At 40.0% G+C, this 15,576-nt stretch overlaps 1 protein-coding gene across 1 annotated transcript in view; it reads right to left on the bottom strand.

Annotated features, from left to right (window-relative positions):
- The window catches only part of LOC129768247 (calcium release-activated calcium channel protein 1), a 108,236-nt gene extending 95,171 nt beyond the window's left edge, over positions 1 to 13,065 (bottom strand). The window contains exon 1 of the mRNA XM_055769752.1: positions 12,455 to 13,065. Within this exon, the coding sequence (XP_055625727.1) occupies positions 12,455 to 12,480 (26 nt within the window). The 5' untranslated portion in view covers positions 12,481 to 13,065. The remainder of the gene's footprint in view (positions 1 to 12,454) is intronic.
- Between the last annotated feature and the right edge of the window lie 2,511 nt (positions 13,066 to 15,576).

Here is a 15,576-nt window from a genome sequence, read left to right as displayed (position 1 = left end):
CTGTCTGGCGAGGCCGACCGAATTTCCGCCATCGTTGCGGGTTGCTAAATGCCTGCGGTTCTGGTGCGGTAGTGAAGAAATTGATGAGTGGATACGGCTATTTCGCGAGGCCGACCGGATTTTCGCCATTGCTGCTGAATTGTGGCTGTCCGGCAGTGGCGCGAGCTGAGTGTTGTGGAAAAACGTGGTTATAAACATAAGACCACTTTCGTATTGGTCAGAAGTGCGGTGCGTGGGAGTATGTGCGTTTATTTAGATCGCGTTAATATTCTTGTTAAAGCCGCTACCGAATGCGCGAACTCGCTGGCGTGACCCGATCGCGTCGTGAAAGTCGCGCGTTGTGTCATAATTTCACCGTATTGACAATATCACAGTGAATTTGGCTTTGGCTGTGTTTCGCCAATCCACAAGGAAGAATTCCACGTGCTCGCGGTGCACGGGCCATCACATCATTCATCACACGAGGCGGCTTCCGGTTGGCAGAAGGAATAGGCGACGCTGAAGAACAAAGGACGCTGACGCCACGTACGGCGTTTTAAGGTGAGTGAGCATGCTGAATGTGTGTGTGCGTGTGTGTTTGAATTAGTGTGTGCATGCAACAAGCTACTTATATAGCATTTGATCAGCGTTACACGCATGATGGCGGCGCTGAGCTCCGCATTTCCATGCGAATGATGAGAGAGAGCGAGACGAAAAGATAACGCAAAATAAATTATATTAAATGTCTCGTAACAAGTGTTCATCAACATTGTTACAATTTCCTTATATCCCATTCTTCTCCTAAAAATATGTCACCCTCCTAAACTCGAGTACACCGCGAGTAATCGGTTTTCCACCTTACTAACCATAGATGTAAGAAAATTGTTTATATATATATATATAGTTTTAAAATTATATTTAAGAATTCGGCTCCTTTAAACTTAAGTAACTGAGCCTGTAAAAATAAACGAATTAATAAAAAAATAAAAAAAGGGGAAGTGGTAGATTATTTTTCAGCAACGATGACATCTTTCCGAAATCTTCTCGATGCTGGATGGCAACCAAACGAAAATAGTTCCGCGTGTGTATGTGTGTTTGTGGTGGCTGCTCCGATGTCTCAAGCGGAACCGTTTGAGGCATTACTCTCCTCCTGATGGATTCCCTTCTGGCCTAAGGTGCACAAACAGGCTCTTGGTGACACCGTTCATCAGCGCTTTCATTATAGACGAAGTTAGCTTCACCGCAACAGCGACAACATGCTCCAATCGCTGTTCAATTAGAACTGAGCGGATTTCCGAGCGGCGCTCGCTTATATGATTTTAATCGCCTGTTTTGAAAGCAATTTTAAGGCTATTGAAACGAGTTTTTGGATCAAAAAGTAACAAATATATAACGCGTAGATATTTTATCTTTCGATTGGATTGTTTATCATACTTTTTCGTTCGATTATTTAGGAGCTATTAACACAACGCTAGTGTACATTATCAGGAAACAAAGAAGGGAGATAGAGATTGAAAAATTAGTAGCTTTATAAAATAGGAAAGGTCGTGTAGTAAGTGAGAAAATATAGAAAGTAAAATTTCATTTTGATAGAAGTTGCAGAAGTGGTCATTTAACCGCTCCTGTAGGTTTAGTGTGAAATTACCAGAAATGACATGACTGACGAATCCCTTCATTCTACGTTATCTTCAGTCCAACGCATTTATATTTATTGACATAGCTTTTCTGTATAGAGTTTGACAGTTTGTATAATCTATGCAAAAGCTCTATATTCTATTATCTTAATTGCTATTGGTAAGAACTAAAAATGAAATTTGTTAATACTAAACGTAAAATTTATATGGTAAATTTGAGTTACAGATTATAAATTGATTAAGAATTGAAATCGATTTTCTGCGATATTTCTGGAGCTTGAAATTAGAGGTGATAGAAGTGAATTGAAGCTAGATAAACAGAGTTTAATGTACAGTAATACTATTAAATAGAAGCACAGATTCTGTTGTGCTACTCCTGCCAGTTTGCGGAAACTTTTAGCCAGAATTAGTATAAGATGTCTAATCCTTGTTCATTTATATATTTATTGTAGGAATTGTATAACTTCGTATCAAATATATGATGACCCGATTGGAGTTGTTAAAATTTGAATTCGTTTTTGCTGAAAGCAACAAACATGTTTTGAGTATTCAAAGCACACAAAGAGCCACACCCATCAAACACCACAAAATGGATGGTTTGCGTTTCCGCATATACTTTAACTTCTAATTGCGCTCTATTTAGCATTGTTCGCTGCGAGCCATCGGAAGTATGTATTTTCAAAGGTGCACACATCAGGCAGGTCCTTTGTATCGCACATTTCCGAGATCTACCCGGCTCTAGACGTTTTAATTAGACCGACCGATTACTAACTGACAAACGACGAATGCAATATAAGCCTCCATAATATCGCGTTCGCTTCCAACGAAACACGCACACATTGTGCAACGATGATTATTATCGAGCTTCGAACAATTTCAAGGACATTGTTCGGTAGCGGTTGCTTTTGTTACGAAGTTACGATTACGTTGGACGAAAAACACTCCCGGATTATTCAGATTCCTTTTTATTTTTCCCCATCGGGAATGGCACAGCGCGTGAGTTATTCTGCATTAATTGACTACCTTCGGACGTCAGCAGAAAAGTACATTTTTTATTCCAACGCGTGGGCGATAAGAACAACGGAATAAAAAAATGAAGCATGGCGCTGCAACGCAGTAATTCACCCAGGAGTGGGTGGCATTCGCATGCTAGAAACTGGACTTCTCCCCGCTAGCTTGAAGCAAGACTTTGCCCCCGTTGTCGTCATCCATTCAGCAGCTCAGTTCTGACGCTGTTTAGAAATTGAAATCAGATGTAGAGCAGAGAGCGAGTGCAGCTGGAATGAAATATTAAACAGGCAGATATGGGATGGAGCATGTGGCGCTTTAAATTTTAAAGCTATGTCAACATGTTCTCACAACCTGATTGGAACGTGGCAGCCGTTACGTGTGCTGTGCGACGTGACGAACGTCTGCAAACGGTTATTATTTTATGATATCCTTGTGATACGAATATCTGTCGAGCAATACTTCGTCAAAAAAATGCACACACCTCGAAGCATATAAAGGTAAACAAAATCCCGCTGATCATCGCTAAAGAAAATTCCCATTTTGCTCGTCTCAGCCATTGGGGCGCCATCGGCATCTTTGGGTGAACATCATCAGAAGCAACAAAACAAAAAATAACTCCACAGCATCACTCTTAAGCGCATCCGAGCCAAAGCTTTTCACGGCTCTTTCAGCTTACAACGCTTCCGAACGCTGGCTCTCGAGCGCGAGCGAAAATCGACACAGTCAACGACCACTGCTTTTGTCGATTCTCCCCCTCCCCCCACCACAGCGTTGCGTGGTTCACACGGTTCCGTTCGTTAACTCTTACAGCATCCGCGCGGCGTATGGAATCGGAGCGAAATTTAGCGGATACTTCGGTGGAGTGGACCACCGCGTACCAATGGATGAACAATTATCTAATGGAGTGCTTTGACCCTCAATTTTGTGACCATCATTGGCCATAGCGAGGTAAGGAATGATCGGAAGAGAAAAAAAACCACATCGCAATGGGATGTAATCAACACTCATCGAAGAGTTGTTTTGGTCTACCATTGCAAGTCACACTCATCCTTGGGGGGTATTTTGGAAGGAAGTTTTACACCGGAATTGTGCGCTTTGCATCTTTACAGTGTTGAGGTTTCTGACGTGTTCTCTACTGCAAGGTTGCATCGCGTTGGAATGCCGGAGTGGAACGAAACGATTAGATGTGCTAATTGCAGAGCTATGTGATTGAAGGGCTCAGTTAATGAGGGTGAAGCTAGCCGATGAGTATGCAAATCTGTTTGGTTAATAATAATCGACCAGTCGGCTAGGTTTTTATTTTTAAGTTGTTCTAGTCCTTCAAAATTGTGCCGATTATGTTTCTGAATAAACCTCTAAAATTGGCAGTCTTTTGGCAAATCACCGTTGTTTGTTTACATCGTTGTAAAGCAAAGAAATTAGAGCTCCATATGTTTTTATTGGCCGTGCAACGCAATTCGCTCCGTTTTTGACGTAGGACTACGTCTTTCATTTCTATACCGGGGTGTAAAATCAAAGTTTCGAAAACGAAAGCGTTACGCCGGAGACCGAGATTTTGAGCGTTAATAGCTCCTAAACAACTGAACGAAATGGTATGATAAACACTTCATTCGAAAGATAAAATGTCTACGCGTTATATACTTATTACTTTTTGATCCAAAAACTTGTTTCAATAGTCTTAAAATTGCTTTCAAAACAGGCTATTGAAATCACCAATCGGTATATAAGCGAGCGGCGCTCGGAAATCCACTCAGTTCTAATTGAACAGCGATTGGAGCATGTTGTCGCTGTTGCGGTGAAGCTCTTTATTTATCATGAAAGCGCGGATGAACGGTGTCACCAAGAGCCTGTTTGTGCACCCTAGGCCAGAAGGGAATCTATCAGGAGGAGAGTGATGCCACAAACGGTTCCCTGGGAAGACATCGCTACACACACATACACGCGCGGCTATTAACAGGTGGTTATCGAGTTGGCATTAACCACTGGTGGGCTTCCAGTATCGAGGAAAATGTGGAAATATCTAATCGTTACTGAAAATAATCTGCCAGTTCCTTTGGGAATTTTCAAAATATATTCATGTGAAAGAGTTTAATTGAATGTTTTCTATCCATGTTACACTGTGACCAAATATGTTTCAATCAAGTGCTATTAACAGGTGGTTATCGAGTTGGCATTAACCACTGGTGGGCTTCCAGTATCGAGGAAAATGTGGAAATATCTAATCGTTACTGAAAATAATCTGCCAGTTCCTTTGGGAATTTTCAAAATATATTCATGTGAAAGAGTTTAATTGAATGTTTTCTATCCATGTAACACTGTGACCAAATAGATTTGGTTTTGTGGTTTTTCAATCAATCGCAATTAACAGGATAGCTTCAGAAGATTATTCTTCCCCATCAGTAGGATATTTCCGTATCCAATATTGTATGCGCCCGCAATCGATTATTGCTCAGTCGCCGAAAGTTCCGAGCTCAGAGAGTTCATTCCCCTCTAGTTTGCCTTCCAAATTGCCATCGTAAACCACACCTTCTCTCGATTCAATCACACACAAAAAGCATACCTCAGCGATATTCTGGTGGTGAGACACATTCATTTTTCGTGAGGACATCGACAAGACAACATCGTTGCCTAACGTGCTGGAGGAGGTGGACGGCGAAGGATCGACACATACACGCGCAGAACTCTTTCCGTTAGGATGCCATTCAGCATCGAGAAAGTTCCGGAAAGATCTAATCATTGCTGGAAAATAATCTGCCAGTTCCTCTGGGAATTTTCAAAATATATTCATGTGAAAGAGTTTAATTGAATGTTTTCTATCCATGTTACACTGTGACCAAATATGTTTCAATCAAGTGCTATTAACAGGTGGTTATCGAGTTGGCATTAACCACTGGTGGGCTTCCAGTATCGAGGAAAATGTGGAAATATCTAATCGTTACTGAAAATAATCTGCCAGTTCCTTTGGGAATTTTCAAAATATATTCATGTGAAAGAGTTTAATTGAATGTTTTCTATCCATGTAACACTGTGACCAAATACATTTGGTTTTGTGGTTTTTCAATCAATCGCAATTAACAGGATAGCTTCAGAAGATTATTCTTCTCCATCAGTAGGATATTTCCGTATCCAATATTGTATGCGCCCGCAATCGATTATTGCTCAGTCGCCGAAAGTTCCGAGCTCAGAGAGTTCATTCCCCTCTAGTTTGCCTTCCAAATTGCCATCGTAAACCACACCTTCTCTCGATTCAATCACACACAAAAAGCATACTTAAGCGATATTCTGGTGGTGAGACACATTCATTTTTCGTGAGGACATCGACAAGACAACATCGTTGCCTAACGTGCTGGAGGAGGTGGACGGCGAAGGATCGACACATACACGCGCAGAACTCTTTCCGTTAGGATGCCATTTAGCATCGGGAAAGTTCCGGAAAGATCTAATCATTGCTGGAAAATAATCTGCCAGTTCCTCTGGGAATTTTCAAAATATATTCATGTGAAAGAGTTTAATTGAATGTTTTCTATCCATGTAACACTGTGACCAAATATGTTTCAATCAAGTGCTATTAACAGATGGTTATCGAGTTAGCATTAACCACTGGTGGGCTTCCAGTATCGAGGAAAATGTGGAAATATCTAATCGTTACTGAAAATAATCTGCCAGTTCCTCTGGGAATTTAAAATTACATTCATGTGAAAGAGTTTATTTTAATGTTTTCTATCCATGAAACACTGTGACCAAATACATTTGGTTTTGTGATTTTTCAATCAATCGCAATCAACAGGATAGCTTCTGAAGATTATTCTTCCCCATCAGTAGGATATTTCCGTATCCAATATTGGATGCATAAAACCTTGTGGCTCCAACGTAACGCTCTCGTTTTCGAAGTTCTCCAAATATTCATTCATTCAGAATGAATTCAGATTCAACTTCAAACAAATGATCTCTAAATCAACGATAGTCCTACGTCACCCTTGCGGTTATACCATAGATATAACCCACTTCCTGTTTTTTTTGCATGGAAAACACATTTATTTGAATAATAAAAAGATTAAATACATTATTCAAAGTATTGGTCATCGCTTGCCATCTTTCTGGCAATTCGCGGATTCTGTCGTGAAAAGCGGGTTTATCTTTTGAATCCAGGCAATTTTTGATACCCTGTTCTGAAGTAAAGCGTATTCCATTAAAAGCGTTTTGCATCGTTCGGAACGAATGGCAAACGGTTCAGAAATAGCTTGTTGAGTTACTCTTAACGATTCTGCAAGCTCTGGTTTCGTTTGACACGAATGTTGATCGAGTAAGGCGTCGTGCACAAATTACGTAACGCGATAAGGGGGGGGGGAGGTGGGTCGAGGTTGCGTTACTTTCTGTGTATTAGAGATAGGAAATTACGTTACGTAGTGGGGGAGGGGGTCCAAAATCCGGATTTTTAGCGTTACGTAATTTGTGCACGACCCCTAATGTCGCCTAATAGTTATTGCAAAACGTTCGATGTATTCTAAAATAATATCCGAAAAATTGGTTTGTATATTTTTTTGCCGGAAGAGCGATTTTTTTTCTCGACCGATCGTTTCAATTTCGAGGATTCGTGTATTGTTTCCACGTTAAAAGTGGCTGAGGAAGGTATTTTACTGCAGTGAGAGCTGTGTTCTTCGATTGAAAACTGAAAGTGAAAATTTGTTCCGCTGCGGTTACTATCACCTCAACTGATTCGGTTCGGATTTTTTGTTGCCGTTCTGCGGTGCTGCTTATGATATCTTGAGAATTTATTCTTTGGGAATGATGGCATTGCAAGTTAACTACGTTAAATACAGAGTGAGAGTAAAGTTAAAAAATTTCTATTGCTTCGCTTCTTTGAGAATGGATTATGCCGCTCAGTGCAACCATTTTATTTAATTACATTACATCTACACTGTACAGAAATGTGAATAAGAAGCAAAATAATGAACTATATATTTAGTTTTTGTTATTCGCAGCGCTTATAACTGACAGATCGCAGAGATGTTTCCATCAATCAATTGAAGATATCTACGCATATATGACAAATAATATACTTTTTGAATCGAGCTATGAAATAATCGAAAGGAAAAGATGAATCTTCGAATTTTCTTGAATAAGACTCAGTCTAAAGTACACTATTTGTCCGATAATTGAATTTTGGAAGAGAACGAGCTGATGGTTAGGCTCTGTATTCCCCATCACTGGATATCATTCCAGAATATTGATTCAACAGTCGTTCAACTAGCAAACAATAGGCAGTGGTGTCGAGACGTCCAAAATAATCTCCTACAGGCAACAGTCCTTTGCAAGGATAGTGAATGGAAAGTTTAATTCTAGATAACATCACCAAAACATTCCGGTAAATAAACGTTAAAGTACAAAGCTTAGAAATAAAATAAAAACTTATCAGAATGCAACGTAATTCGAAACCAGTAATGCAAAAATGGCAAAAGCCATCAGCCAGGAATACCATCTAGACAGCACTGAAGTTATGATCCGGCAACACAAGCATCAACGATTTTTTCCGCCAATTAGTTTTTTTCCGGGTAGATTACTTCACATATCAGTCATGTTATCATTTCATAAATTAGAACGAATAATAAAAGACGACTGGGTGATGTCGGAGACATAACACGAGAGCTGTAGGACTATATACCAAGGACCAAGGATTGTCAATTTAAATATATTGTTTTATTTTCATTCGAATTTTTCAAATGATAATATGACTTGTGCGTGAAGGAATTGATCCGAAAAATTAATTAATTCACTGGTCATTGAATTCTGATGAGTTTTTATTTTATTTCCACACAATATTTCAATTCCTTCAATTGCTTCATTTTGGCTTCGTCTTTTTCTTGGTTCATTTTATGGGGGCATTGCATTTAAACGTCCATTCGCCGGGGATGTTTTGATAACGATGATGATGATGTGGTCTTGAATACATTAGATGCTATCTTTCTCCAACGGCAGTTGGATACATTCGCTTCTTGGTGTTCTGTCAATTGTATGTCAATCAACCCTTCCAAGTGTACGACGGCTACCTTCGGTAGAAAGAAGGAGCTAATTATGCACAATTATACCCTATCTGATGTCAAAATTGAACGGAGAACGGAGATTAAAGATCTTAGAGTGGTTTTAGATGCAAAATTGGAATTTAAGCAACACATTTCACACATCGTTGGTAAGGTATCAAGAAATTTGGGTATCATCTTTAGAGTCTCCAAAAGTTTCACCGATGTCTACTGTCTCAAATCGCTGTATTGCGCTCTGGTTCGTCCAACCCTGGAGTATGGAAGCGTCATCTGGAATCCGTGCTTTCAGAACAGGGCGACGCGAATCAGTGCAACGACGGTTTGCTACGAGAGTCGCTGTTTCCAAGCTACGAGAGTCGCAGCTTGCTGATCAATCTGGACTCTCTACATACCAGACGAAATCTAGCGAGGTCATTGTTTGTTGTTGATCTCATAACCAACCGCATCGATTGCCCACAACTCCTGGAAAAACTGAACTTCAATGTTCCTCCACGACGTCTGAGATATACACCGTTCATGCGAATGTTACCTCAGTGATCGAACTACGGCATGCATTCCGGAATGACGGGACTACAGCGCACCTTCAATACGGTTGCTCCCGTATTTGACCTCAATTCCTCCAGAAGCATGTTAAAGCAGCGATTCTTAAGTTTAATTAGGTTAAGTTGAAATCATTGAGACCTTGGAGGTCTGTTGATATAAACAATAAACAATAAACAATAGGGACTTTAATTTTTTTCGGCCTGTTCGCATCCAGCCTTGATAAATACTACTCGTTGCGTTGTGAGAGAGTGCGAGCGAATAAACTTGTTTATTTGTTTTACTATTTCCACTATATAAGTCTTAGGCAAGAACATAGCGGGGGATATTTTCTTTCAATTTATGTATTTGGAATCATAATCCATCCATTAATTGTAGAGATATAAACGTTCACAATTTTTAATTTTTTCCAACGGAAACATTGTATTGAAAGCTTAGACGTAATCCTACGTCAATAAAATAATATATTCGAATTGACTGTCCTTGGTGTAGTCCTACGTCTACGTCTACGATTTGTTCACGACATCATCGACATCGTCGAGAGTGTAATGGAAGAAGGATCAGTTAAATAAGGCTAAAGCAGCCGTGGACAGAGTGGGTTGCCCATCAGAGCAGCTTCGGGCAGTGTTGGGATTCTCAGGACTTTTATCGCTGCTGGAGAAACGGTCCAACGGATGGCTGAGCGTAATGATCTTCCGTAAGTGCTCTCGAGTCCGTGTGGTTAGCCTCACACATTATCATACCGGGGGTTCGGGTTCGATACCCGTTCTGACCGGGAGATTTTTCGTCAAAGAAATTTCTTCCGTCTTGAACTGTGGTCACGAGTACTCTAGAGCTTGCCACAAATTTAAGGCGTGTTTTCGGCATAGAAATCTTAACTAAGTACTACTAATAAAAATGACGCAAGTAATACCTACGATGAGAAGACAAAAGTGCCATCCAAGAAGAATGGCTTTCGTCATCTGTTCTATAAGTAGAAGCGAATGATGCTTCAGGTCTAATGAATTCTTGAAGTGTAATCCGACAATATCTTTTGCGGAAGCTGGAACCTACTTCCGCTGCCAGAGCGCAGCGCTAGATGACGAACCACTTATAGTTTTTTGTGTGCCGAACGAGAATGTGTTACTAACAAAAGCTGTATTTTCAATTTATTGCTCGTTATTTAAATTTTTATATAAACATCTTTTCTTTTATTATTTTCATTACCAGAATCCTACAGTGTGACCTAGGTAAAAATATCGATTTCGATTTTGAAAAATAAAAAATACGATTCTGGCTTCAAAACCCTCTCTTTGTTTTCAGAATGAACAATCAACACGGGGAAAACATTCTCGCGTAACTTTCGAAAAGGTCCTAAGTAACAAATGTAAACAAATCGAGTTAATAGATGCACACTATTAGTTCTCAATCATTGAATGCATTGCAAAAACAATCGTTCAAGTATCTATCCTTCACCTTCTTATCGCCGATACAAAAATGTCCAATGTACAGATGCGAATTTTGAGTTTTTTGACTGTTAGTGGTAAAAGTAGTGATAAAGATCGATTCCTTTTGAAACAATTCGCGGACCAATGTTCCGGTCTTCAACTTCATTTTTCTCGAGTTGATGTGAATGTTACATAGGACCATTTCAAAAGTTACGCGAGCATTCTTCAATACATTATCACATTATTATTTGGGTCACTGTAATCAAACGGTTATTAACCCATTTTATGCCATTATCAACTTACTATACCGGCACATACGTCAAGGGTAAAAACTGAATTATAAATTACTAGTTGACCCGGCAAACTTCGTCCCGCCCACATCTGCTTTTCTGATTTAAATAATATCGAACACTCACATTTCCCGAAAATCATTTTTCTGAGCGCGATCTATATTCGCAGTATATAATTTCTTTCTTGGCATATACACCTAACGCGGGCTGAAACACTTCAATCCTGATACTGACTGTTCAAATCCGTTGCTCCGTTCTTGAGTTAAATCGCGAGGAACGGACACCGAATCATTTTTACTTATATAGATTCCCTAGGACTTCTACCAAAACTCGTCATTATAATGTCAGATTATTTTCAGATACAATTCTCGTTCAAGATTTTTCTATCACTTGCAAATAATATGTTTCTCCGTTACATCGAATAATTGTTTGATACAGAAAATATGATAGAATAAAGATTGCCCTAAATCGGATAATTCCTTCTGCACCTTCGAGTTCGAATAATTCCGTCGAGACCTTGTGTGCTATTCCACTTATTCGTCAAATTAATGAAGAAATGAACCATTCATTAAGTTATTTTTTTTTTAAATCTTTAAGATTTCATCAATTTTTCATTACTTTCAAAATTTCTATAGATTATATGGACACTTTAAATAAAACTAAAATACTAAAATCTTTTTCATTGAGATCTTGAATGAAGTTTACCGGGTAGGTAATTTTTTTTTCGAAAATATGTTTTAAGCTGGGACGAAAACTTTTGGAACGAAAATAGAGTAACCAATGTTTCAAAAAGTACTCGATAAGCTTTCTTAGAGAGGAATGAATAGTCAGGAGTACAACGGAGTGTTTCAGAATCACTTACTGTCATTTTTGCACCGAATCCATCGTGATGATTCGGTATTCCAACAGGATAACACATCAGTTCACAAAAATCGAAAGCCCTTGACATGGTTTATTGAACAGGGGCTTCAGATGCTGGACTAGCCAGCTTATTTACCAGATCAAAACCGAAGCGAGAACATACGAGGAGTGATCGTATGAAGAGTAGATGTAGCTAACAAACACTACAAGAGTTTCTCTGCATGGAGCGAGGTATAATTTTCCACACACTGTAATTCGGTCGAAAGTATACCGAAAAGTTCATTTGAATTGAACTAAGGATACGCTACGAATTATAAATTTGTTGGAATTCATGCGAAATCGTTGTTAGTTCTGTAAAAGACTACTATGAAACACTGGTGTTTTCTTTTTTTGAATGTTTCGCGCCTGAACAAAACAGTAAAGTGCAAATGGCCAGTCTATTCACATCATTTCTGGCAAGATCTTTCACATATCTGAAACCCCGAAATAAGTCGATTAGCTCTAGCGTTATGACACATTGTGCATTAGACGAATTTATCGCCGAGACGATTGTGGATACTTCCTCCGAATGTTATTAGAGCTGCATTGAACCGTAGGAATTTGATTTTCAATACTCAATGAAATTCATCGCGAAACAATCATCGAACTGGAAGAAAACTTGCGCAGTTTCTCACCTGGTTTTTCTGCCTGTGTCCAACATCGTGTAATCGATAACTGGACCTGCGACTGAGATTGTAGCAAACTGTTGATCATACACTATCGTTCACCTGGTATAACGGTACTTTAGCATTCACGTGCACCATACACTAGCCACTGCGTTGATGTCGAACAATTCTACAAAAGTTGTTTCCTTTACTCATAAACACACTCACGATTATCCTGGTCATAGGAACGCCATGTTGTCCCATAGCGAAAAGAATCTCGACAATCCACAGATGGCGCAACCAGATTGCACTGTAATTATTTTTCACTTCAATCGCACTAAACGCTTATTCTGGCCATTGCACTTGAAGCTGGTTTTTCATCCGAGTACACATCCAAGCTTGCTGTGACTATCGCTATAAGTTGTGATGCGGATCGCCCAAGTCATGCAGGGGAAAGGTAGCGATCCTAATATCCTCACTTGATGAATGGTGAATCGTCTCGAAGGGAATCCCGCAATCGGGTAGAACCAAAACTATACCGCGATCGATCGTTATTGTTGTTATTGCAACGTGAGTTTGCGCGCGCGCCTTCTTCGGTCAAACATCGACGACGCCAAAAGACTGTCTGAGTCGAACTGAGCCGCGATCACGATCATTACCGGCAGCGCTAGTAGAAAAGCTGCCGCCGTCGCGCGTTGGTGCTGCCCGGTATCAGTCAGCTGGGCGAGAGGTTGTACACAACGCCAACTGCAGTACAGCCTGCGGTTCTCTCTCACGCGGATGTGTACTCGCGCTTGTTTTGGGGGGCGGTGAGTATTCGTGTGTATGACTTGCCGTTTATTTTCATCTTGCCGCTTGAACTTGACAGTAGTATACACCAGGTAGTAGGTTTGTACGCTCTCGCTTGGCTCTCCTGTGTGCTTTCGCGGGTGCATGCTCCGTTTACCTTACGACAAACAGAAGTTACGGGAGGCTGCATTTAGCTTGCCGCGCGAGCGAAGTAATTACGTCTTACGACGCGTGTTGGGATGTGCAGGTTAATTAGGGACGAAATTGTTGGTTTCGGTTTTCGGGAATAATGAACATAAATTTCGAAGACGATGGTAACAGAATAATTTACTACCCTTGGGATATCATTACTGGAAATATACTTTTGCATGGGAAGAAAGAATTGGAAAGGAATTCCAAGTGTAATTTGGGCAGATTTTCCCAGACGTTCAGTTTGGACACCGTACATTGCCGGGACCAAAGAGCTATTATTCTTCTTTATGTGATGTTGGTTTCCTTTCAATTTCTTACTTGTTGGCTGTAACAAATGCAATTTGTTACTTGCAGTCCTACCCTTCTTTTTTGGTTTCCCTTCTCCATCGGTTTTACATTCGGGGTTTTGGTTGGGTGACATTATTCGGGAACCGAAGGAAATCCTTTGTCATTGTACCACTGCTTAGTCGAATTTGAATAGTGATAACTCGCTAAGTTTGGCCAGAAAAGGCAGCAATCTTGTGCTAAATTTTTCACAATACACGATTGACCATTGATATGAAATTTCACGAAGCAACCAACATTAGAGTTCCAAATTTAAATTTCATTTGTCAGAATTAATCGTATCACTCACCTTACTTGCAATATAAAAATGCCCCCGACTTTCATATATTTGCAATGTCGATTTTTCCCAGGCAGCTTGGTTTGTATGTTTCTGTTAGGTCGAGGACATTAGCTGAAAAGCTCGTCAAAAAAATGCGCCATCTGAGTCGATTAGTATGTCATAGCATGCGATGAACTCCAATTCAACGCTCCGCATCGCATTGCACCGCACCGCACCGCGTTTACTATGTCCTCAGTCATCTGACATCTGATCGAAGGATGAGCGTGAAGATAGGTGATTTTATATCATCCCCCTTTGACGTCACACCAGGCGTTCCACAAGGAAGTCATCTTGGACGCTTAATTTTTGTGTTGTTTCTGAACGATGTTGATTCAATACTTGAATGTATGAAACTTACATATGCCGACGAATTCAAACTCTTCGCTTGTATAAAAACCCATAGAGATGCAACATTTCTACAACGGCAATTAGGATTTTTTGCCAGCTGGTGTGAAGCAAATTATATGTCACGGAACCCATCTAAATGCTCAGTTATCTCTTTTGACGTAGGATTACGTCTTTCGGGAACATGTTGGTGTACAAACTGAAAATCGAGGACATAGTGGAAATTGTCCAATTTCAAACGCTCATTGCTCAGTCATTTGATGATGAATGTGAGAATGAATGTTTTGCGTCAATCGATTTCGGCATTCCATAACAATTTTTCAAATTGAATAAAATAACATAAGTCATGAAACTAACTATCGATCAATTGAAAAATCTCAACCCCTATCCTAATGGAAATACCCACTTCTGATTGGTCGAAATTGACGACACATGATGCGGGTCCCTAACAGAGACATCAAAACCAAGCTGCGTGGGGGAAATCGGCATTGCAGATACATGAAAGTAAGGGGATCTTTTGTTCCTACCGAAATGTGTTCCATGACAGGGACATCAAAACCAAGCTGCCTGGGGGAAATCGACAATGCAAATACACCCAATTTTTTCTACGCGGGGTGTACGTACATCGTAAAAAAACCACTTAAAAAAAGCCTCGTTAATTGAAAAATTCGCGTAAAAAAAACGCGTTAATTCGAAAATCCGCGTAAACTGGGACTATCCTTACGTACAACGGAAGTAAAAAGTTGGGTGTTACTCGCTTCCGAAAACCCGTAGTTTTTTCCTGCAATTTCGTTGGTTACTGGTAGCTATAGTTCGGTCACGAATGAGGTCATCTGCTGTTGCTAGAAGATTCCCTTGTGATTTGTACACTCTACTGCTGATGCACGTGCAGTACCACTGTTGGACCGTCCAGAGCTAAGTATACAGAGAAATCTATTCACGAATCGCTGCCCGTTATAACCCCGCCCCGTTGTACAGCCCGGTGAGCTACCCGTAAAAAAACCTGGGTGTATATGAAAGTCGGGGGCATTTTTATATTGCAAGTAAGGTGAGTGATACGATTAATTTTAGCAAATAAAATTTAAATTTGGATCTTTAATGTTGGTTGTTTCGTGAAATTTCATATCAATGACCGTTCGTGTATTGTGAAAAATTTAACACA

Source organism: Toxorhynchites rutilus, chromosome 2 (genome assembly GCF_029784135.1).
Source record: "Toxorhynchites rutilus septentrionalis strain SRP chromosome 2, ASM2978413v1, whole genome shotgun sequence".
Taxonomy (NCBI): Eukaryota; Metazoa; Arthropoda; class Insecta; order Diptera; family Culicidae; genus Toxorhynchites; species Toxorhynchites rutilus.
This window is presented reverse-complemented; position numbering and strand designations above follow the sequence as displayed.